The sequence below is a fragment of the Saccostrea cucullata genome, unplaced genomic scaffold (genome assembly GCF_032062105.1).
Source record: "Saccostrea cucullata isolate Sc308-1 unplaced genomic scaffold, CSIRO_AGI_Scuc_v1 ctg63, whole genome shotgun sequence".
NCBI lineage: Eukaryota > Metazoa > Mollusca > Bivalvia > Ostreida > Ostreidae > Saccostrea > Saccostrea cuccullata.
The window spans coordinates 1-26,920 of NW_026933545.1; the positions used below are offsets into that span (position 1 = coordinate 1).

The 26,920-nt window shown below is 32.3% G+C and overlaps 1 protein-coding gene across 2 annotated transcripts; it reads right to left on the bottom strand.

Moving 5' to 3' along the window:
• Positions 1–6,132: 6,132 nt before the first annotated feature.
• On the bottom strand, positions 6,133–26,318 carry LOC134238575 (glycerol kinase-like). Of its 2 annotated transcripts, none has more exons than XM_062720684.1 (17): positions 26,126–26,318; positions 25,254–25,327; positions 21,779–21,885; positions 21,114–21,191; positions 20,378–20,457; positions 20,048–20,185; positions 19,614–19,723; positions 19,170–19,272; positions 18,772–18,839; positions 16,661–16,703; positions 15,030–15,189; positions 14,385–14,481; positions 11,193–11,277; positions 7,960–8,080; positions 7,466–7,609; positions 6,862–6,939; positions 6,133–6,349 (listed from the first exon to the last, which is right to left on the bottom strand). In XM_062720684.1, exons 1-17 carry the CDS (start codon positions 26,186–26,188, stop codon positions 6,252–6,254), a joined length of 1,647 nt encoding a protein of 548 aa, XP_062576668.1. In that variant the 5' UTR covers positions 26,189–26,318; the 3' UTR covers positions 6,133–6,251. The 2 variants fall into 2 exon arrangements, with proteins under 2 accessions (XP_062576668.1, XP_062576669.1); XM_062720685.1 differs by having other exon boundaries at positions 6,248–6,354.
• Between the last annotated feature and the right edge of the window lie 602 nt (positions 26,319–26,920).

Sequence of the window (26,920 nt, forward strand, 5' to 3'; positions counted from 1 at the left end):
AAAGCGGTCGACGTGAAACTACTTTGATGTAGTGTGTCTTTGTACAGACTTCAAGTCTCCAAAACATAATTACACAATCGTTTCAAGGAATCAAACAAGGACGTTGGTTTTTTTTTTTCAGTCCAAACCATGCCTTACCTGCTTCCTCAGTTCCTGAGTAAGCTGTTTACACCGGAAGTGTATAATGTCCTTATAGTACAATGTCCTGACTGATTATAATAGTTTTTTGTCAATTTTGGTGCATACACAATATCATTTTTATCGGAAATAATAATTCAAAATATTGTTATCTTCATTGAGAATCGTGGCAAAATGCACAATGAAATATATAAACTTTTTATTGGACATAATAAAAACGACAGGGGTATAATGTCCTGCTTTAGGATATAATGACCTGATTAAAAAAATCTAATAAACACAAGTTTGCATGATTTTTATATTCTAGTAAAATCATTAATAACATTTTTTCAAGACGTACATTTTTATCCATATTTTCTTTCTGAGCATTTTTATTCCAATGCCCATAATATTACAGGCCCTTAGAGACATCAAATGTGATTTTTAAAAAAAAAAAAGAATGCTGTAAAATGATAATAATTAAGAAAAAATGTGGAAAATATAATTGTCACTTGATGAATTATACTGTCATATAAGTAATGTGGTAGCTTTTTAAATTAAAAGATGCTTCAGTCCAAGTTTCTTTAATATAAACAACATGTAAACAATATATGTTTGATATTCAATTACTTGCTCTTTATCAGTAGATAATAAGTGCATTTTGAGTAAAATTGAGATAGGCTATTATTGTATTAAGTAATGCTTATATACATGTATTATAGGACAAGTGAAATATATGATGAATTGATAACTACACTGCATGTTCTCTCTCAAGTAAAAGGTGGGGGGGGGGGGTAAAATCCGATCTCACTTTTTGCTTTCAAAAATGAAGAGAAAACAACACCAGAAATAGGTTGCTGAGCTCGACAAGAAGAAGGAGGTGGTTGTTGAGGTGTTTGGTACAACCCGATCTTAGGTTTGGCTTTACATGTAAAAACAAAAAGTTACAGATCTCAAGAAGAAAGGGGGGGGGGGTACAATCCAATCTCACTATTGGCTAAAAAAAAAAAACTCAAACATACAAACTACATTTCCATTTTCTCCAATTAAAGTGGACTGGATTTAGTTCAGTTAAAACTTAGTAAAGGTCATTTCATGTTGACATGAACAGCTGATGAAATACAAAACACATTCGATTAATATATCTCACATTTCATGAATTTTAAACCATTGTGAAATGAATAGCATAAATTGTGTACTATTTCAAGAAAGAAAATCACATAAATAACTGTCTTTTCATTTCAACTGAGTACCCGATAGGCCTATGCAGCAATCGTTACTACCCCCTCCCCCCTTCAATACTTTGATGCAAGTTTCCTCGCACCATATTTTATCCAAGAAGTAGATAACATACCGTTTTCCAGCATAAAAATCATCCTTATCAAAAGAATCTAAGATTCTGTGCCCAGGTTTTCCTCTGTGTCTTCTTTTCCACATGTTTATTGTATCCCGCTTCAAAACAATCGGACTTCCGCTTTTTTTACACACGCGCATGCGTAATCTAGAAGTGTGTAACGTCAGAGATGTGTAAGTGAAGATGGCAACTTCAATCAACACGATATCTGTGTAATCATGTGTCCGATAAAACCCCGTAAATGGGACACGTTGTTTTTTTGATATTTTTAGGATTTAGACATGTCAATTTTTCGTTTTCAACGAAAAAAAAGTTTGGGGACTTAAATCAAGTCCCCAATGTTTTTTATGTCCCCATTTTACGACTTGCGTATCTGTAGCAGGTCCCCAGTATGGGGGAGCCACACACGCACCCTTGTGTGTGTGTGTGTGTGTGGGGGGGGGGGGGGTTAAAGGCCAGGCCAACTTTTTTTCAGTACATTTTTTTTCTAATCTATACAATACTACATCTCCCTTATATTACTTTACTGCAGTACAAAGTGGGGTGGTGGTGGTGGGGGGGGGGGGGCAACCAGCCTTTCAATGAACATTTTCAATAGTAAAAGTAATTCTGGAAAAAAAGTAGGGGGCTGGGCCCCCTGTTGCTCCATGCCTGCACAAAACACGAAGTAAGCACCCAGTATTTAGAATAACAAGAGGTCAAGGGACCTTAACGGTAACCTGAGTATAATACAATTTAGAGGATCTACCGAGTATGAAATAAACTGACGTGGTTTTGGTCTTCTTTCATTAAATCTCTATCACTCTTTATTGAATTATAATATCACTAACTAATCGTGGCTTTACTGGTCATAACAGACTTTTATGCACCAGGATCGATAGATCGCGGGGCGTTTATTGTTTTTGTCCTGTCTGTCTGTCTGTCTGTCTGTTTCTCTGCAAACTTTAACCTTCGCCATAACTTTTGAACCAAGAAAGATAGAGACTTCATAATTGGTATGTGTACTCCACTTATTAAGCTCTTTCAAATGACCAAGGAAAATGACCTAGTGAGCTTGACTGTGACCTATATGCTAAAAATAGCTTTTTCGTACCTACGCCATAACTTTTGAACCATAGGAGATAGAGACTACATATGTGGTATGCAAATTCCACAAATTAAGGTCTTTCTAATGGCACCAAGTTCAATGAATGTTACCTTGACTGTGACCTGTATGCTAAAAATAGCTTTTTCGTACCTTCGCCATTACTTTTGAACCATAAGAGATAGAGACTTCACATTTGATATGCACATTCCACTAATCAAGTTCTTTCAAATGACCTTATGACCTTGATTGTGACCTGTATGCTAAAAATAGCTTTAAAAAAAAAAACAACTTTGTTGCCGCCGGGCACGTAGTGTTTCACGAACACATCTTGTTAAAAGATAATTTAGTATACATATAAATTTGATTCCGTCATTTGGCCCCACCTTACTCCTCAGGGACCGAATTTGGTATCGGTATTATCAGTAGGAAACAGGTATATTACCAATCAAGACTGCTGTTCTTGGAAATAAAAATAAGGATTTTTTTCTTTATGTTCCAGCATACATACAACTTTCAAGCCCTTATATTTCTTCTCAAAGGGGGAGGGGGGGGGGGTGTCATAATTTGAACAACCTTCAAGCTACACTATGTAATTTAGCTTCCACCTATATATTTTATATGACATTTCTTGCCCAAAGGTTTTAGAAAGATGCTATTGAATTTTTACTAATTCTTAATTATCTCCCCTTCAAAGAAGGTGTGATCCTTCGTTTGAACAAACTTGCATTCCTTTCACCCAAGGATGCTTTGTAGCAAGTCTGGTTACAATTTGGCCCGGTGAATCTGGAGAAGGAGAAGTTTACAACCAGGAAAATGACAGACAATAGCCATATTTTCCTTACTGTAAATAAAATCAAAGCGAAGCAATAATAGAGATTATCTTTAATTGTCATATTCAGCTGTTCATAATGTACAGATATTTTATTATGCCCAAGTGTAAATTATCACAGAATTATTGACGTTATTTCAGTATTAGTATTGCGACATCAACTACTGAATACAGGGAAATTTTGCTCCCATTTCATTTTCTCCCTTTTCATAAGTGGGCAAACTTAGTATGCGACAAATCTACAAAGTACACAGTATAACTGTGATTGGTTGAATTTAAAACAGACAAAATTGTTACCAAGTTTAAAAGTTTGAAAATAAGATGGGGCGAAAATAACCCTGTATAGGTATACAAAGTAAATTACTTAATCACGATTTGTACTTTCATATAGACAACTGGTATATTTTGCACAAATATTAAAGACAAAAAATATTAGGAGGCTTTTGACTAGATGCCACATAACAAGAATATCTTGTGTATCTATAAAAATGTCGTTATTAAATATATTATTTTTGTTAGCTTTTGTGACTGGAACAGGATGTTTTGGAGTTAATGATCTCTATAAGATTCAATGTCTCTTTAGATATATGTTGCTGTTTTTATGACCCCCTTTCTAACTTTGTCTCAATACCACTTCCTTTGTCTGTTTTTCTGTTGATTATTTTGACAAACCCATTTAGTCAATAGAACTTTTGAAGGACAAGATTGAGAAAGACAATGGAAAAAAAGAATTATCCCATTTTATAGTTACATGCGATGTACATTTGAAAAAATTAGACATACAGATGTAAATATGGTTTAATAAATTCCTTTTTTGTAACAAATTAAAACCAGCTGCTTTTTCTTAGCTCATACTCCCTCCCTTTATTTCTCATACAATCACTTTACACAAAATACCCCGATATCAACTTAAACCCCTCCCATTTTCACAGAAAAATCTTTACCATACAGGTATTTTCAGATTTTATATGGTGTGATTTTCAAGTGTTTTTAAAAATAATTGTAAAAAAATGCCAATTTAGTCAAACCTAAACAGCAAAACACTGTATAGAATATCAGTTGGAAAGATGAATTAGGGAAATTATTTCTGTAAAAATAGATGCAAGGATCTAAGACTTCCATAAAAAAAAGAAAGAAAGAAAGAAAGAAAATACAAAAAAAAAACCCAGCCACTTCCAGCCTTAAATTTCAAACTCCTTAAAACAAAATTAAGTACTAATGCTGTTTTTCATGAATTCTGTTGACTATTTAAACAAATCTCTCACATATTTATCAGACCCAAACCCTTGAAAATTGTAAATACCAATAATTTAAATGAGCTGAAAGTCTATTGAAAGTCAACAGTTAATTGTTTGATTTCCCCATAATATCCCTCAGCACATTTTTTTTTAATTTGTGTATAACAGTTATTATAATTGTATTCACATGTGTTCACACGTGTTCTTCATAACAGCCTACACAATGATAGCTAAAAATTAGGGTTGGGCAAAAATATCGATATTTCGGTATATTGCAATACAATGACATAAAATATCGTATTGCAATACATTTTTATATTGATATACTGACAAAATGCTTAGGCTAAGGAATTTTACCATTAATTATAAAAATAATTATAAGAAAGGTTGTTGTTGAGCCAAACAGTGAGACAGAAACTGTTTTATGGGTGTATTTCAAAGCATGAATTCAATAAAATCAACAAGAATTTTTTTCCTTTTGCTTACTTATCATAGTTATGTATATTCTGCATGTAAATTAAAGTAAAAATAACGAGAACATGCTGTTTTAATAATGTTAAAAATATTGCAATACATATCGCAATACAGGTAAAAATATCGCAATATATTGCAGTACGAAATTTTTAGTCAATACCCAGCCCTACTAGAAATCTAAAAATATAAATTTTCATGACTGACTGTTTAGGATCATCAAAAGATGAAAATAATTGGTCTTTTAGTTAAAAAAATTGGTCTTAAAATATCTGTTGTATATGCAAGAAGAAAAATCGAAAGAGCGTGTATATAAAGTTGTCCATAATATTAAAAATCAAATAGGAAGCATTTTAATGACTCTGACACATTAGAACAAAAGTACAAGTAAGTAAATCAACAAAATGCATGATATGTAAATGTGTTTGACACACTAGTCATCACTTATTACAATTACATGTACTACATGTAGTGCAGAAGACGATATTTTCATTGAGATGAAATTTCATTTACATGAGATCAAAAATTGTTTCATGGGGATTTGATTTCATTTTTTCAAAATTAAGAAAACAATATTCAATATAAAGCCATATTAAAATTTCGTTTGAGATTTCATTCACTGACAATGCTTAACAATGAAATAAAAAAAATTTAATCCCCAATGAATATTTTTGTAAATTTATCTAACGCTGCATCATTTTTATACTGCAAAGATTCAATCATTTTTCTATGCAGATATAAATTTTGAAATACTGCAGAAGTACTTTTATCCATGTAGTTTTAATTTATGGTATGCATCTTACAACAAATTTTCTGAGAAAATGCCATCTAGCATACTTTAAGTACATTAAGGGCATATACATGTAGTAACAATTTAAGAAATCCACATAATTTTCTACCCACAAATTGAATAGAAATTGTGAATTCCACAGAATTTTAATCATGTGGAAAAAAAAAATCACATTTATAGTACATTATTTAACGATACTTTATGAAACCCAAAAATAAATCTCAGAAAAACAGTTGATTTTTCAAATCCACACAAAACAAAAAAAAAATCTTGCGGAAAAAACTTGAAATATTCAAATGAAACTAAAAATAATCTCCATGAAATATACTAATCTATAAACATTATATAAATAAAACTATGACCTATCACCTATGTGGTATAATTTCTGAAAGCATGTATATGGCTAAGCTGCTAATGATGAAAACCCCTCCAGGAAATGTACTGAACAGGGACGGCTGGCTTCCTAATCTTGCAAGAAAAAAAAATATTCATTTAGTTCGTCAACAGTAAAAAGACAAATTTTCAAATCTACGTTTATTCAATTTACTGTAAAACCTGTCTTATCTGACATGATGGCATTAAGAGAGAAAGTTTGTGTCAGAAAAGATACGATGTTGAACTGCCACAAAGTAAAAACTAGAGGTATTGTGAGCAAAGAGCTCACTAAATGATACCCCCCGCCTCCCATGGTTACAATGGCAAAGTCCATGATTTGCTGTGTGCTGTGTTAGACAAATTTTAAATCATATTTTAATTTGTTTATGATAAACTGATTAATGCCTTTTTTTTTAACCATTTATGATTGCTCTGAGTAATCGATTTACTTGTTGCAATCCAGATTTGTGATAAATTAATTATCACCCTCCTTGTAGAGGTTAACCAAACACTCCTACAATATGGAAATAATTTACAGCTTACGCAAGGAGATGTTTTTTGCCTAATTCGCTGACAGTAATCGATAGAGAAATGTTTTACCGGTTATTTCCTCGGCTGTTTCCCAGTGCATTGATCTCTGGACGGCTAACTTCCAGCGGCTATATCTGGCATCTCGCTCTAAATTATAAACAGGAAAACAAATTTAAAGAAAAAAATAACTGGCAGAAAAGATATCATTTTTTATAAATTTTTTTTACCGAAAGAATTGAAAACAAAACATTACATTATCCACTTAAGAAATTGCATCAATTTTGTGAGACACTTCTCTGGTCTTTTTAAGCTTACTTGAGCTTTGAGCTCGTATGAGCATTTTTATTGGTCTGTCTTGTTTTCTCTGCAAAGTGAAACTTGTCACATCTGTTACTTTTTCTCAAGAAATATCGGGCCAAGTTCACAGAAAAGATATGCCCCCCTTTTCAAGGGGAGATAATAAACAAATTGTTAAATAAGAGAGGGCATTAAAAAAATCTCCCTGGAAACACTGGAACAGAGAAGACTACAACTAAAAACTAAAGTGGAAGTACACAATACCTCAGCATCCGATACCTATGAGTGATCTTACCTTTGGGTATCCGACAATGACCTTAACTTTCTCCGTAATACAGGGAGTAAATGTGTCTGTGGAAACTAATGTAAAACTTACCTTTCTCTCTGATACAGGGGGTAAACGTGTCTGTGGTTATGGTACTAAGGTTCTTAGGATCAAGGCTCCAAATCCCCACCCCCTCAGCAGCTCCGGCAGCCATGGCTGCTCCTAATGCTGTTGTCTCAGGCATGGAGGGTCTTACTAATAAAAAAATAAAAGAAAATCAATGTCACATGACATTCAAATCTAAAAATATCAGTTTGCAAACTACAGGGTAATCAAAATACTGTTTTCATTCCAGATGATGTTTACTGATGTAAGCTGTAAGAATGTGTTCTTTACATGTGGAAATAAACAATGACATGCAATACTACATAAAAGTCTTGTATATCTCAAGAGTGCAATGTTGTAAGTTAATCATATAAAACAAAATAAAGATACAGAATTTCAAACACATCCAAGTACTATCAGTACTTTGATTTTCCCCTTTACGTGCTGCAGGGCATTGAATAAAGGTAAAATGAATTTTTTGAGTGCTACGGGGTGCTTACCTACATTAATGCCCAACAAATCTGCCTGTAACTGCATCAACAGCTGATTGGCCGTCATTCCCCCGTCTACCTGTAAGGACTTCAGTGGGATCCCACTGTCCTCCCCCATGGCCTCAAGAATCTGAAAATTACAGGATGTTTTGATGGGATTAGCAACCTTGTAACACAAAAAACATCCTGTGTTTATTACAACACCATTAACAAATTTTTTATAGAGATAACATGTATTTATCAATGCTGCTAATAACACGTGCTTGTGTTTACAGCAAAACTCGTTTATTACAAACACGGATATTGCGAATTTAGGGATATATCAAAGTCATCTTGGATCCCCAGCTAGTATATAAATTTAATGAATTTCTTGTACGGTTATAACAAATTACGGATAAAGTGAGTTATTTCATAGGTCCCTGTGTCACTTCGTTATAACCGAGTTTTGTTGTGTTTATATCTGTAATCTATTGGCTGTAATGCTGGTCACCTTGTCAGGTGACATTTAAATATTCATATAAATATTCGGGTTTTAACTGACCGCTGTCAGCACAGAATATTCTAAAGCCATTCGAAGGCTCTTTTCAGTGCAGATAACTGAATCCCCACCCATCTGCCCTTGCTTTATATGTTTTAAAAAGATTTTACATTAAACATCTTGTTTTGTTTTGTAGAAAGGAAGACAATTAAAGAAGAGATGTATTTGTAATGATTTTGTACTTTAAGTAAACTGCACTATCAGAGCGCTTCACATCCTAATATACATGTTTGTATTTATTCTATAAATTATTTACTGTAAATGTATTTTATTTAGCGTGTACGATATTTGGCGGAAATTGAGTTTTGAACAAGTTAGCGAAGATTTAATTTAGCGCATTTCTTATCGTTCTTATTTACGTATATAAGTACAAAACATTTAGCGTTGTACTTGGAATTAGCGTATCTCCTTTTTCATGGAAGGGATGTTGATTAATTTTCCGCCAAAAATTTTTTACCTTTGGTAAGCCAATGGTACCAAAGTTTACGAAAAAAGAATACACAGCCAAATGTAACTTTTTTAATGACGTTTACAGTATGTTACAAAACGTTACCGGGCGGTATTTGGTAAATTCTAATAAATTTTATGCATAATTGAGTTCATTTTTACTCTATAAATCGTTTTCTATCTATAGAATTAATATTAACAAGATTATTCTATGAAAGTTTTTCATCGGGGAAAAAGTTGAAAAAGGAACAAATCATGTAATGTTTTTACTACACCTAATCACATAAACTCTGTGTATATATGTGTGAAACGTCAATGAAAGTTTCAGAATATTTATTTTAATAACTTTAAAGTGTATTTAATGTAAAATCAAAATTTTACATTTGACAATAAAGACAAGTTGGAGAAAAATTCATGTGGAGAAGTTCTTACCTGACCAAAAATTATAGCATTCTCTTGCTGCAAAATGATGCACGAAGCAAGAATAATAATCTTGGTTTGAATTTTTAATCTGTCATTGTTAACAATGGTAGTAATGGTGCCATTGTTATGATCAACTCTACCCAAAACTCGTTTTAAATTGTTACCATTGGCCAACGCACCCCATCAATCCACTTGAAATCTATTACAAAAAATAAAGCAAATGTCGAGATTTTATGAGAGTGGCTTATGGATACCCAAGCGAACCAAAAATACTTTAGACGTAGCTTTTGTAGAAAAATAATATTTGAAAATATAAATCGGGAGAGTTAACATGTATGCTAATTTAAAACAGTAAAGTTATATCACTTATTTTTCGTGGAGAACAAATGTGATATCAAAGTTGAAGAAGTGTTAAGTTTGTTTCTTTGCTGCATTTAAGCAAGTTGCAAAGAATCTGGGGGAATAAGACAGGCGAAATGCCCGTGCTCATGTTGCAGCTATGCAAGCCATTCGTTTAACAATATTTACTCGTTTGTCTCTCTGTTTTTAAATCATTTTTGGGTCATTGCTATCTTTATTGCTGAAAATTTGAACTATGTTTTTCATACATGTGATATATACCGGCTGTACAGGAAATATCCCGTATTTTCGACCCCCATCACGGTGTCCCGGCCATACACCACAGTGGCATAGCATCGTTTTTGAAAGTGGGGGGGCCAGCCATAGAAAAAAATTTTTTTACTTACCTGAAAAAGTTGACAAGCAAAAAAAAAAAAAAAAACTTTTTCTCAGTAACAACTACTTTCAGTACCAATTCTAATACTACATTTTCGGTACATCACTAAAAGCTTAAAAGTGGGGGGGGCCAACCAGGCTTTCAATTAACATTTCGTATAGTATAAGTAAGGTTGGGGAAAAAAGTGGGGGGGCCAGGCCCCCCCCTGCCCCCCCCCCCCTGTTGCTACGCCCCTGCACCAAAATTCACGGGAAATGAGAATGTGTACCATAGTTTGAAATGTTTACCGGAAACCGCCTCTCGCAACACCGGAAATCTCCAACTATGCGTGGCTTACTGCGCTTGATTAATGTAAACAAAACATCATGAACGAAGGTGTGAAATATTCCCATGATAATTACATCGTAATTAGGAGATATCAAAGCGTTTTGTTTGACTGATTGCTTTTTAATTGGATCTTTATCAAGGATTTTTAAAACTGTAATTTATTAAAACTAAAGACATTTCAAAAAAAATGCCATTCACAAGAATCGGAGACATTTTGTGACAGCAAAACAAAATTTAGTCCATTATTTCATGAGGCATACGTATTGTTTATCAAACACAGATTAAGAGAAATGTTTTTTTTAGTACAATTTAAAAATTGCAGGCTGAATGGAAATGACCAGACTCATACAATAAACTGTTTTTATAAACACTGTACTTTTTACTAAGTTCAACATTTATAGCATAGTTTAATGCCGAAATTCAAAATTCTTCAAGAGTTTCTTGAAATGAATAATAAATCATAATACATGTTATGCAGTGGTGCACCTGTACATTGATTTGAAATTAAAAAATAAACACCTTACATTAGTTTTTTTTGGTCGATATTTTGTACCGTTCTTGGTACAGTTTTTTTTATTAGCAATGTACAGTATTTTCACCCAAATTCCAGTATTTTGAAGGCTGCGCTGTACAGTATCTGGGTCTAGAAATTATCACATGTATGGTTTTTTGTTTCATCTTGGCTTGAACAAGGATTCAGAACACTGAACATAAGCTTCTATCCTGGAGGTTTCTATGTAGAAGGTGAAAAAAAGATTTCTATTATCTGACCTCTCTGGTCTGGAAACACACGGCCTCCAATGCTGCTCTGGCGATATGTTCTTTAGTCGTAAACTGGGTCAGTCCACAAATAATGCTGAAAAAAGTTAAAACTTCTCTAATAATCTGCACATAAGTACAAACAGTGCAATTGATTACATAACTGATTTTTTTCTTCATTTCATTATGTAAGAATCTTTAAAAACAGTTTCAGTTTCATAAAAAGTAACTTTGAAAAAAAAAAAGTACCATCAGAATACCCTATATGCATGTCAGGGAAAGGTTCAATTACTGTACCGTACATGTATCTCAAACCCACAGAGTACTCAAAAGGAATTCAGTTCAACCAGTTCCAAACATGAAATCATTTATGTTTACAATTTCACACATATACATGCTTAATATACAAAAGTTCAATTAAAATAAAATTTTTACAATGGTTGTCCAGTTTTAACACTTAAGGGGGCCGACTGTAGTTTTCATTGTGCAATATTTCGCGCATCATAGTAAAATGACGCATATTTACTGTTTTAAAGCAACTTTTTTTTGCTTGATTCATAAAATTAAGCAAAATTAAGAAATTTCAGGTTTAAAAATGTAATTACAATTTTATATAACTGAATTTTTAACCGATTTTGCAACTGATAGGTAGTTTGACGTTGTTATAGTGTGTTTTTGACGTTATATGATAAACTGAAGCCCTTTAAGAAAGGGGTTATAAAAATGTTATTAAATAAAAAGTAATAAACATACGTTCTTGAAATTTAAAACATAAAAATTTTAGAATCTCTCCATTATTCTTATCATTTTATCATATAATACCTTTGTGCCCGACATAATTTGTAGTACTCTATAAAAACAGGAAAATTCGTTAATTTTTTGCCTTTTGAGATGCCCCCTCAGGTAAAAATACAGTAGAATTTTGTGTTTCTTACACACAATGTACTATATAGTATTACTCGTCATATATTATAGTTTGAACAAAAACGCTATTGTAGTATTTGTATAATTTGCGTTAAAGTGCTAAAAATTGGCTCTTTCCCATAAAATCCTATAGTAAATATACCTATATTTTGAGATGGTCCCTTAAAAATACCTGTAGTCCTTTTCACAAAAAATCTTAAGTTTTTGCTTATGATTTTAACTTACGAATTTCTTAAGACAAATCTTAAGCGCTTTTCACGAACGCATTCGTAGCAGATTAAACTTAAGATTTTACTTACGATAGACTTCGTCCTTAGCAACAGTCTGAATATGCTTTATAATTAAATTAGTAGATGATAATAAAAATATAGTCAGTTTTCATCATTTATCAGCAAAAACAAATGTTACTGACAACAAATAACGAGTGCAAGCAAGAAGTTTGAAATGTGACGTCACAATCACAAGTCTGACGTAAGAGTAGGTCGTACGAAAATCTTAAGTGAAACATAAATCGTAAATATTTTGTAGTGTATTTCCTATCATTTCTCCAAAATAACCGTGAGAAAAATATAAAATAATATTGGAAGTCACTTTTACAAGTTCTATTTAATGTGTATTTTGATTTTTGTGGTTATATTTTAACATTAAAATCGGTTTGAAAAAACTTAAGAGAGGGTACGTGCTCTCGTAAAGTTACGATAGATTTTGAACTTAGGACTTTCTTAAGAATTTTTGTGAAAATGACTTTTATCGTAAGTTTTTACTTAAGATAAAAATATGTCGTAAGATTTTTTGTGAAAAGGGCTACTGGCCAGTAGATTTCGCCCAAACTTTGCATGTACACTTAAGTTAATGTAAGTTATATATGGTATATAAATGAAGAGTTTCGCTAATTGTAGTTTTCACGCAATAAAACCCCAGTCGGCCCCCTTAAGACTGTTTTTAGCGATATTAGTAAATGATTATTTTCATTCAAACTTTTTAAAACACCACAACGACTTGATATTTTTCCAAATTATACTCAATAGTAAATAAAACATGCTCACAACAATTAGAGCTTTTTATTTCTCTCTCTTCAATATAAGGCCCAACGACCCTAACAGTCAAAGGAGCATTATGTGGCAAAATCTGTTTTAAAATTCCTTATTTTACACAAAAGTTCTTAATTTCACAAAATGAATTGTAAACATCACATATCAAGAAAATGAACTAGTAAATGGCAGTTAATAAAGAGTACTTACATGTTTTTTCAACAATGTCAATTGTGAAATAAATCAATTTAGATGAAAAACAAACATTATTAAATTCATTTATTCAAAGTTGATCCTATGAAATTCTACAATAACAATATGTCAAAAAGCCATGACCCTCATTATAACAATGTAATTAAGAGAGTAATATGACATCAGTTTCCTCCAACAGAGAAGAAACCATCCACTTGGGAGAGAAACCTTGTAAAAGCCAAGTCAGACAAAAACACAGACAGACATCCACAAAATAATTCTATTTTGCAAATGATCATGTTTTGCAAGCAATCACAAAAAAGTAGGCCTGGATCATTACTATGTTTATGACATTTAGGAACTGCCTTTCCCTTCTTGTAATTTAAGAAACTACAGTGTAGTATAATTCAAACAAGCAAAGAAAATTCATACATTAGCCGTTTATGTTTGATTAAAGTCCTCATTTTTTAATTATGCAAGTTTTTATGTTTTATACAATGACCTTGTCAGCAAATACAATCTATCTAAGCCAAATACTGTCCGATGTTTTTCATACCTATTGTTAAACCATTTTTTACACACTGAATTGTTTAACAGATTTTTCTAACCCTTGCTGGTTTGTCCCGTTTTGCACACATTTGAATTTCAGGCATAGAAAAAATGTGTGATCATGATAATTTGCCAAGGAGGAGAGGTGAACATATATAGGGTTTGTTCCCGTTTTGCACACATCTGAATTTCATTTCAGAAATCCTCCATGACACCTGATTCCACCTCTGATGTTTCCGAAGTCTGTGTTTGCTCTGCTACTGACTTGTATTGTTTCAGTGAACAGGGGATGCTTACTCCTCTATGGCACCTGATCCCACCTCTGATGTTTTAGCAGTCTCTGTTTCCTCTGGTACTGATTTGTATTGTTTGAATGTTCTTTTTGAGCTTGAATGCTGTTCGTTATCTCCATGTTTCATATAAACTGGATCTCTAAATTCAGGTGATTTAATATCTTTCTCTTGTTTAATTAAAACAAAACCATGTCATATAAAAAGAAAATATTTACCCTCTAGCATCCATTTGCCAGTAGGGACAGAACAGACCAGAAAAGGCAGGAACGAAGTAGCAGCCATGTGTACTATCAACTTTGGCAGCCAGTACCTCTGAAAAAAGCCTTTACATATCAAATTCAATTGCTTCTGAAATCAACATCATTTTTGATTTTAGTGCAATTTTTCAAATTCAAAGTAAAATGGTCAGTCAGGGTCACTGTAAATAAAATGGATCACTCATTTAAAAAAAAAATCTATTTTTTTGTTAATAGCTGTATTTCTATATCACAACTCAGTCTAGTAAATCACTGTTTCATTTTGTAAAATACCATTTACCAGATTTTGGGTCATCTAGAAATAAACTGTATACAGGGTTATTTTTGCTCTGGTTAATTTCACCCTTTGATATTTGGAAACAAGTTTGTCTTGTTTCAAATTTTAACCAGGAAGATTGCTGTTTAAGATATTATACTGTTTACTTAAAATTTGCCCCGTTTTAAATTTGCCCATTTTTGATGAGGGCGAAAGGGGCAAAAATAAAACAAGGGCAAAATTTTCCCTGTATACAGTAAATTTTTTAAACTTTTCAATAGAACTCCTTTACCAAATCCCTAATTTCTACAGCACTTCATGTTTATATACACAAAATTTGTACCCACCGACTTCCTCAGATGTCTTGATGACCCCGAGGTTGTCTCTCAGCCACCTAACACAAGCTCCAGCGATGGCCACCGCTCCTTCTAAGGCATACACCACAGGCTTGTTCCTACCCAGCTGGTATCCCACAGTGGTCAACAGCCCCCTCTTGGATTCCACAGGCTAAACAAAAATAGGTGGTTAAAACGGCAAGTATTATTTTTTCAGAATACGGAAAATTGCTTTTTTTGTTGGAATAACATTTTGGTGATTTGTTATTCAAAAAAGGTTTTGTGAGCATTAAATTTCGATGTTTTGAAAGTAAACTAAAACCATGTGTAGTCATGTAAAAATTTTGTGTGCAATTTATTTTCATTACTTCTTGTAAATAATGAGAGAAACAAAATTTAATCCCCCACAAATACTGTATGTCTGTTTTACAGTAAAATAAAAGTACATGTACTACAATGAGAGAAAATAATATAATTAACTTCATTTCCTGTCACCGTAGACATAAAAGTTCAAACGTGTGAATTGAAAGCCGTCACAACAACACAGTGACTTGCTAATTGTACAACTTTACGAAGGTGAAAATTAGAAATAGTCTCAAAGAAAATGTGTGAATTTAAGTTATTCTTGATAAGCAAACAAATTCATTATTTCAGTGAAACAATTTTCTTACATTAACAGCTTTTACTTTCACTAGTCTTGTGTCAAGAAAAGCATTTATTTTTATTTTTTTAAATAATGAGAGTTCCATTCTATAAAAGGGGTTCCAAATAAATCATGGATAGAAAAAGTGCACTTAAACTAATGAACATACTGTAGATCACTTAATTTTGTGACACCTTTTTTTTCACAAGATAATCATTGGCTCTTTAACAAATTTTTTTTTAGGAATTGTGGTTATTGCTCTATATAATCTATAGGAATATTAATATAAGTGAAAATGATATTTTCGCAACTATACTGTCTCGCGTAATTACACAAAAATAAGGTTCTTGCGAATAAAAAGTGATAAACAATAATAAATTTGCCTGACTTTTGGTTTATTTTTTCATTTATGTTAGACAGAATATAAAAATGATCAAAATGATCATGATTTGGAATTCATTCAGAATATGGCAGACAGTGATAATTAAACATCCAGTCTGGTTCTGATGTGTCACGGGGCCCTGGGCCCTACCCTTAAAACACGTTAATTTACGCGCAGAATAACAGTGATATTCATTCATACATGTACAGCACAGGTGCCTGACGTTTTTAACCTTTCTTTTTTAAATAAAACTATCCCCAATACTATAATACAGGGGATATTTTTTATTTATAAAAAGAAAGGTTTACAATGTCAGGTGCCTGTGATGTACAGTAACAAAGAGCAGGTAAACAAAACTCTCTCAAAGATTTTCGAAAATATTGCCTTAATGTCAGAAAATTAAAAACATTTATTAAACTCATTCTTATCAGAAAATTCATTTGGAAGTGATAACAAAGGATTATTTACATGCAGTACAGAAAAGTTATATAAAATGTTATTCTCTTTAAAGTAATAAAAATTCAATTTGCTGCATCTTTTTCGCAAGAATTTTCTTGAAGCTATTATAACTTTCAATGATCAGACGATCTTTCTGCACATTAATTAATTATCACATACCTCGTTACCAGTATTCATTAATAGGAAACACCCTGTTCCATATCTAAAATGAAAAAAAATTACCAATAAGTCTAGCAACTTTATTTTCCATGAACTGTATGAAATTAAAACACATTATCTAAATGCCAAGCTTTTCTAATGTCATTAAGAGGCCAACCAAACTTAAATAAGTGCACAGTGGGTGAGTGTATAGCATGTACGTAGATGTTAAAAACAATAAAAGTACTGAGACAGTGCTGAAAGACGGGGTCAAAATAATCTTCATGCTAGATTTCACAAATGTGATTTTTTTTATAAAGTTTTGATAACAACTAAATTTTAATAATAATCATACTAAAAACAAAACTGTGAATAGTTTATCACCACGTTTTTCATTTACTTTGAAGTAGAAAATTCAATAATTACTAAGTCTAGAAACCTTTTTGGATTGTCCGAATTTCACCGGGTCTGAATTAATATTTTTCCAGAAGTAAACAATGGATGATGTGTATGCAGTCGTAATAATACGCAGGAGAGTACTTTGTTTACTAGTGTGATTTACAATAACTATTTTCAGTTTTAAATTGTCAAAATGCTTCATTAATTTGAGTAAAAAAAAGGTTTATATCACTTTCGTCAGCTTGATACAGAATGTTTGTGTCTTGATCAAAACAATTTCTGCACTATTTCATTTAGCGTAGATTTAATTCATCTGTTCTCCCCACGGCTTCCGTTTTGAGGCCTCAGACAGTAAACTAATAGACAGGGTCACATGACCCCGTCTAAAAATTAGACCCTCTTTTTGAAAATGCAGAATACTGTAAACCAACTTTTATTTTGATGACTTTATTTCGCGATTTACTGGGGGTAATCTAGTTTGAGATGATTAATTTTCGTGATCAAGCTTATGTAGGTTCTCTTGTTAATAGACACAAAGACTTTAAGAACCGGTCCACGGTGAGGAATATTTGCAATGACAAGGCTCTCGCGAACTTTGCAAAAATTTCTTGCATGCCAATAAAAGTTGGTTTACAGTATCAGAAAGTTAAATGATTCACACAATAAGTCTAACCAACGATGTCACATTTTATAATTCATTTGGTTTTGGAAGTCTGTTTTCATACAAAATAATGTCAGGGGATCAGCCTTCATAGACAAAATCCAATAGTATACATTTATTGAATGATAGTGAGGGAATAATGAAGATTACTTCAGCCAAGAAAAATCATATTCCCCGAGGGCTCTGCCTGCTTCGTCGGGGGACATAACTGTTTCCGGCGAGTGACATAACTGTTTCCAGTGTGATTCAGTATTTTTCAGGGTTTATAGCGAAACTTATTACATTTGTGACATAACAGGAAAAACTTATATAAAATTGTTTTATCATTTATTATCGACTGCTGTTGGTAATTTTCCTTATTTTTACCTCACGAAAGGATGTGTGTTTTTTACAGTTTCCTTATCTATTATCCATAATGATTTTTTATCATACAAGATGTGTCATCTACAGAAACTGCAGGTTTATGTCAAAATCATAGTTCACTTGTTCACTGGATATTGTATTATAAGGAACACAGAAAACTTAAAAGTATAAAACAGATCACCAACACTTTGTGTAAATGCAGCAGTAAATTTATTTTGTTGACCGGTTTCGACCTGAGAAGGTCGTCATCAAACATAAATTTATCTATTGAAGTAAAAAATGCAGATGACGTTGCTATATATACAATAAAATGCGGATGACATTGCTATATACAACATGAAATGCAGAATGTTTTGAACATAGAAAAGTTTACTCTGTATGTAGTTGCATAACAAAAGCCAAAAATATGACTTTGGGCAAATTTAAAAATGAAACACATTTAATGTGTTTAACAAAAATAGGCAAAGAAATGGAGGATTAAACTTCAGTACATGTATACAGTATATAAATGTTTGTCTTCCATTTCAGGTCCAAGTGGAGGTGTCTTTTTTTGTCCAAATTTGCCCCGCAGGCTATGCTTTAATTGTTTGTATTTTACTTAAAAAGTGCTTTTCATTAGGAAAATCATTAAGGTTCTAGCAACATTATAAATATAGGAGCGGGCAGAAGGTTTATGAACCTTAAAATCATCAATATGAGAATTACTAACGTGTTTTTGGCTTGGCCTGCATTAAAACACATCTGTCCAACCATTGCTGACTGCTGATCACCCAAAATCTGTGACAAAATTATGAATCAATAAAGATTTTTCTACAAAGCCATTACCAGAGTGAAATAATTCATAACCTCATCACAATATTTAGTTTAATACCAATAATTTATATCCAAAATATTTTCTTTATTTTATCCTCTTTTGAGCACAACTTAGGCTTTCAAGATAAAGAAAAGTATAAAAAAAATTAAAAAATTTAGATGCAATTAGAATAAAAAATCATGTATGTAGAAAATCATGTATGTAGAGACTACCGGGTACTTAAACCCAAATGTTAAAGATCATACCCTTTCATACATTGCAACTAATTAACTAAAAATATTCAACTCAAATACCCCAGAAATAGGCAGATTCTGCAAAGGACCTGTCTTCATTGAACCATAAACCTCTGAAGAACTTCGAATTTCTGGTAACACAGAGACTGGGATTTCAAAGAAGCTGAAAAAATCGAAGAATTTAATTAAGAAAATAACTTATGGAGGCTGGAGGGTCAACAAATTAACCATCTGATATAACTTATTTTCTTTTATTAACTTATTTTCTTTTATGATATCTTTAGCTGTCAACCACCATTTGGCAAAGAAAATTTCATACATTTTAGTTTTAAAATTTCATCACTTTTGTATATCTTTATATGGAGCTCTTCTTCTAAAGGAGATCAATATAGTCTAAAAATGGCCACAACCACCCTGCCCTCTTAAAACACACACAAAAAAGAAAATACTTCAATACAAAATTTTCCGTTTCAATTTTATGTAAATTTTATACAATAAAATTACCCATAAAGCTTTGGGTCCCATTTCAGGCTATGAATATTCATTAACATGGTACGACTGGCATTAGTAACATCTGTAGCATGTATACCTCCCTTGGATCCTCCCGTCATATTCTACAGAACATCAAAATTATTCACGTTACGTCTACGCTTAAATTTAAGTCAAGGTTAAAGTTTGTCAAAGATTATCTTGACTCCATTTATTTCAAAATCCAGTAATAGTCTAGCATGCATTACATATCCTAATATTAAAGACAGAACAGATCATCCAAAGTCTCAAAAACCTCAAAACTACCGTGGTACATGTAAACCCTATTCTCTGCACTTCCCCCGGAAAACTGGGTGTATTTTAACAAGGTAATTACTTATTGTGAATAAAACTTAGATGCATTCGTAAACCATATTTATATTTTTCTCCAATAAAATCAAATAATTTACCCATAATAACCATGAGTCGACCGTCCCAAACAGGCACCTGTCCTCAGCTATGGCTTTCCTGACTGCTTCTACATTATCCATCAACCATCTTAACTTTACGGCACTAAAGTATGTTGTTATTGGCAGACCACAATATGCCTATTCAAAGAAACAGAAGATTTTTTTAGCAAAAAAAAAAAAGAAAAAAGAAATAGTGGTAACAAACTATAAAAGTATATTTATAATTACCATATCAAAAATAAATTATCAGTTTTAGACCAATATCTTTTGTAGACTAATATCTTTCGCAGCCTTCATATGAAATATAGGTCCAGTTAAAAAAAAACGCACCCTTAAATGGTCTTTGTCTTTCTGAGGGGTTTTAGCAATAAGCTTGTCAACTGTTGAAGAAGTCCTTGTGTCCAACCAAACTATAGCAAATAGAGTGACATTTTCAGCATTAACTCAGACTATACATAAATTGAAAGCCTCCGTGACCCAATTTTTGCATTTTTAAATCTGGATAAGTTCAAAATAAATTGTGATATTTTAAAATTTTTAAATAATAAATCATTGTAATTTATTGTTAAAATATTTCTATCAAATTTGGATAAGATATGACTTCAAATAAAAAAAAGATATGACAAGTTCACGATCTTTCCGAACAACCCTTGTATACTTAAACATAGTCAAGAAATCAAAATATAAACACATACTGGTATATATGAAAGGTAGAATGAGAACGAGAGAAATTATTTTAAAAAATATTTAAAGAAACAGACATACAATGAAAACTTTTCAAACTTATTTGTCATGTATTTAATATAATTACAGACAGACAGACAAAGCACTACATGTGTGACACTGGTAAAATCTATAGGTGCCTTGCTCTTATAGTAAAATATGTACAAAATATGAAAGTGTCATTGAAACTGGTTTAGAATACACAACAAAGGTGTTGGAAGACAGATTTACAGATAATATGACCACTATAGACCTCCCATTCCATTTGGGGGACCCTAATAAGATAAAATCTTATCAGCTGGTCTTCATACAAATCAACTCGGCATGAGTTTTTATATAATACCTATTGCATTGTATAGGGGTTTCCCTGTTTTCTTGTCCCAAACAACAGTTGTTTCCCTTTGGTTGGTGATACCAATGCCTGAAATTCAATAAAGGCACAATAAAAAGAGATTTGTATAATATAATTACATATCATGGAAAGAGAACACTGTGAAATCACTTTCCTGGTGGTTTCATTTTTCATTGTTTTTGAGGTATAAAGAGACCCACAAATTCATGTCCACCACGAAATGTAAAATGTTACATACATAACTACTAAACAATTCTTCATCCACGAAATCAAATCCCCACATACCAGAAGTTTTTCCTCAAACGATGAAAATTTGACCCCATAAGCTAAAAATTCCTGATGATTTAATTTTCTATATTTATTAAGGTTTAGCCATGTGAACTTTAAAAGATGCATAATTATAGCCACTTGTTAATTGAATTTGCAAAGTATATAAAAAAAAAATTCATTTAGACGCATGTTTGTTAATAAATATGTCTTTAAACCTCAGCAATATGTCTTTAAACCTCAGCAATTAATCCCTATATCATACAAAACATGTTTACAGCAAATATCTCTTATTAGTTATTTCCTATCAACACAGACAAAATTGAATTTTATGAATGGGTCATGGCTAGAAAGTTTGTGATAATCCTGTTCGCACGAAGGGACCTTACACTTGATGTCGGAGACAGAGAGATTGAGGGCCTGTAAGTTTTCGACAGCTTTCTCCATGCAGAGGTGGACAGACTGTAGGATTTCCTGGGGGTCTTCCTCCACCCACCTATACAAATGAAAAAAATATTCATTAAAAAATTAGCAAAATTAAATTTAAAAAAAAATTAACACCAAAGATCTTTATCATTCTATTAATTTTACCTTACATGATAAATAAAATGTTTGTTTATTGCAACCCATAAAAAAAATTGTTAATGAGGGTATCCTGAATGCGAGACTTATTATATAAGTTTATGTCTGGATGTCTTTCTCAAAATCATGCATGTATTAAAACAAGAGGCCCAGGGGCCACATCGCTCATCTGAGCACATCAGCTAGGAAAAAGCACATATCAGATCAGAACTGAAAGTTTATTGAGGTGGGGGGGGGGGCTTGAATTTTATTACTTTTTGAGAATACCTTCATATCAATAGAGCATATGACTTTGTTGTTCTTGATAAAAAGATTTCTTTTTAAACATTTTGTTCCTATATATTACTTCGTAATAAGAATGTATTCACTTTAACAAAAGAATTGACGTATAGGAGACAACAATTTCCCAGAAAAAGTGACATTTTAAAAATCAATCTTTATTTGTTGTTTTCTACCGTATAATATATGTCTAAATTTTTCAAATTTGTATTTTATACCTAAAATTTATTATATACAACTTTACAATAAACCTCCAAAGTTGATCGAAACACCATTTTGTCCATAAAAGCGTTGATTTTTGCATGAATTTTGGCCTTGAAGTCCATCAGGGCAGGCCTGCCCCTAAATAAAATTGTGATATTTTGATAGGTTAAGATGTAAGGAATAATTTAAGATAAGATTTTTTTAGGGGCACCCCTGCCCTTGGGTCGAAATTCACAAAAAACCTATAAAAAATAGGGAAACCTGATTTTCATAACCTGCTTTTAGTTTATGCCTTTCATTATTAGAGTCAGACTAGCTCAGTTGATATATGTGCTGACTTTCACACCTTGGATACTTTCTTTTTAAAGTCTGGGGTTCGAATCCACCTGGTACAACACTTTTAAAGTTTTAAATTTCACCTTTTCAAAGACTATTTTGATTTTTTTTTTATAGACTTGTGTATATCTATCCCTTATGCATGCCCATTCTTGATATAAGAAACACTAAAGAGATATCAAATCGTAACAATCCAATGTACAGTTGTCAGTCAGGCGGAACGAACCTAAGTATAAGCACACTTTCTCCGAGGACAAGAATAACTCACTATGTGTTTCTCAATACAGGTATTCTTGGCAGCATTGAGTTGCGATGAATTTCAATTGCATATATTCCTTAGAATTTAATCACACTGATTTTGGCTATATATTTCAGTAAATGCACTCACTTGGATTTCATTTAGGCCTATATAACATATTAATGACATGTTTTATTATATGCACAGATAAATACCCTAGACATAAAGAATAGAATTTCAGAGACAGCAGACATTACCTTTATGCACAATGAGAAGCAAAGACAAATATCAATTATTACATCTGGGGATAACAAACTCAGAAAATCAATGAAAGGGTTCCTCCTACCTCTATTCACTGAAATAAAGATTTAGGAAAAACAAATTGTTATATGTATTCAGCCTAATGTCATTAATTGGAACGGAAATTGACAAGATTTTTGTATAGAAAAAAAAACCAAGCCCGGTCCTATAGGTCAAATCCCTATTTATAATGAAGTGACCCTTTGAATTTGATCCCCCAATGTTTCCCTCCCTACCCCAAAGGGCCATGATTTGAACAAATTTAAATCTTCAATACATGAAGATGCTTACATGCTAATATGACTAAACATAGTATTTCTGTTCTTGGGATTTTCCCCTTTCTTTTTCTTTGTAAAACTTTGATCCACCATTGTGGTCTCACCCTACTCTGGGGGTTATGATTTGAACAAATTTAATTCTACACTACCAGAGAGTGCTTCCATATAAATACTAGTATCACTAACCATGGCTTTGCTATTCTTGAGGAAAAGATTTTTTTTTAATATTTTCAAATGTAAAACTTGGATCCCCGGTGTGGCCCCACCCTATCACTGGGGGTTATGATTTGAACAAACTATAATCTACAATACCTGAGGATGATTCCATATAAATATTATATCAGTATTAAATCATGGCTTTGAAGTACTTAAGAAGATGATTTTAAAAGATTTACCTATATAATCCTACATAAAACTTTGATCGGCCATTTTGAACCCACCCTTCCCCCGATTAGAACAAATTTGAATCTACACTACCTGAGGATGATTTCACATGAGTTTCATCTTTCCTGTCTCAATTGTTCTTGAGAAGAAGATTTTTAAAGATCTTTCCTATTTATTCCCATGTAAATCTTGATCAGACATTGTGGCCCCACCCTACCCCTGGGGGTCATGATTTGAACAAACTAGAATCTACACTACCTGAGGATGATTCCATATAAATATCACTAATCATGGCTTTGAAGTACTTGAAAAGAAGATTTTTAAAGTTTTCCCTATATATTCCTATGTAAAACTTTGATTGACCATTTTGGCCCCACCCTACCCCCGATGTTATGATTTGAACAAATTTGAATCTACACTACCTGAGGATGATTTCACATGAGTTTCATCTTTCCTGGCCCACTTGTTCTTGAGAAGAAGATTTTTAAAGATTTTTTCCTATATACTCCTATGTTAAACTTTGATCCACCATTTTGGCCCCACCCTACCCCCGATGTCATGATTTGAACAAATTTGAATCTACACTACCTGAGGATGATTTCACATGAGTTTCATCTTCCCTGGCCCAGTTGTTCTTGAGAAGAAGATTTTTTAAAAATGCCATTAATTTTTCCCTAATTCATATTTATCTCCCCTTGGAAAAGGGTGAGGCCCTTCTCCTTTACCCAGGGATTCTTTGTAGCAAGTTTGCTTGAAATTGCCCCAGTGGTTCTTGAGAAGAAGATGAAAATGTGAAAAGTTTACAACGACGCCAACAACAACAACAACAACAATGACAACGATGACAGACAACAGACAAATTTTGATCAGAAAAGCTCACCTCAGCCTTTGGCTCAGGTGAGCTAAAAATGTACACTAGCTGAAGATATATACACTGTATTGTTATAAAAATGAAACAATGCAAACAGAAATGTTGTTTCATATCATCATTTTTTTTTAAATGTTGTGTTGGTTCAGTGCAGACTTCACAAATTAAACCAAATCTAAAATTATAAGCTAACATGATTAAATGAATCCATAATTTTACATGTCAAAATGTTTGCACATGTACATGTATTTTCTCAATGAGAAGAAATGAGAGATATGACATCAAATGCAGGTACACAAGTAATACCTGTATAACAGTGGGAAAAAAAACTTTAAAATTGTGTTTGAATTTCAGCATAGCATAAAAGCAGTCTGCATTCCACCTCTAACATTTACCCTTCTTTTGGTAGCAGTTGTTTGATCTCAGTTTGATGGTACGTTATCAATTCCCCTGTTTTGCTGCAAAATATCTAAAAAAAAAAAAAAATGAAAAGAAACATTTAAATTAAGATCTTTACCTCAACAAGATCAGCTTATATTTAATTATTTATCATTTATTTTAATGCCATACAAAAATTACATTATAAATACTTATCTTTATAAGTGCCTATGAAAACATTTCACAATTATACCATGTATTATCAAATACACTTGTACTACACTGGCTTGCAACATTCAAGTCCTAATCAGCAACAATCAATATTGTATTTAATATTCAAATCTGTGTATAGTTTGTGTAGACAAGTATAGAAAATCATCATTCTTTTGTATTCTGTATTAGTCTAATTAAGTTTTATTGAGATTATCCCACAAGGGAGATCGGTTTGTTGGGGAGAGATGAGGCAAATTTGTTAATCTTTGCCCCCCCCCCCCCTTCCCCCGTCCATTGCAGGAGTAAATAAAGACTGAGAGAAAGCTTCATCAAGTTGATGAGAGCAGCTGGAGGGGGTGGGGTGGGTGGTTCCAATTTTACTATGTTTATCACCTGTCTTACTTGTTAGTTTAAAGCAACACCGAATTTTCAAGATCTTTGAATCTCGTCTCTGAGACTCGCGATGAAATAAGATGGTGTTTTGCCTTATCAAGCACCCAAATGTTGAAATTTATGAGTTTTTACACCATATGTTGTTTTTTTTTTCATCGCACGTCAAAGACCTTAAATTATTACAAAGTCTGGAAAAAAATCAGATATTTTGGAAAAACACTATAGTAGGCCTACAGTTACAAAACTTTACAAAGATGCATTTTTTGCTTCAGAGAAAATTTACCAAAAATCTAGAACTGCTTGTTCCCTGATCAATGGCTCCTACAAGGGTTCTACTTGACGCCATGGCTGCTCGTTCTGGTTGCTTGGCTAACAATGTTTACATTTTCCCTATCTTATCTGCAAAGTTTCTGCAAATGGATCGCTTTCTCGCTCTGAAAATCAGTAGGTCAAGTACATCAAAATCAATCACCGGAATATCCCTTAGGCTCGGGACATACTAAAGACCTGATATACTAAAGACCTGATATTGACCTGATGGAATTTTTTTTAAATAATATTAGAAAATTATGAGTTGTTTATGATTTTTCAAAACTAATTATTGATTATTAACCATAATTCAATGATAAAACGTGCTTTATTTAATAAAACATGCATAATTTTATGAAATATTCACTGAAAACGTTGACCTGATAATTTTCAATTGACCTGATAATTTTTGAATGACCTGATAATTTGTATTAACTTCATAAATATGCTTGAATTTATGTTTTAATTGACCATATATATTTTAATTACATTGTTTTACTATAATATAAGTGTTTTATTTCAAATAATATAAAATATTGATGCAATTTTATGAAATATTCGCTGAAAACGTTGACCTGATAATTTTCAATTGACCTGATATTTTTTGAATGACCTGATAATTTGTATTAACTTCATAAATATGCTTGAACTTATGTTTTAATTGACCATTCATATTTTAATTACATTGTTTTACTATAATATAAGTGCTTTATTTCAAATAATATAAAATATTGATGCAATTTTATGAAATATTCGCTGAAAACGTTGA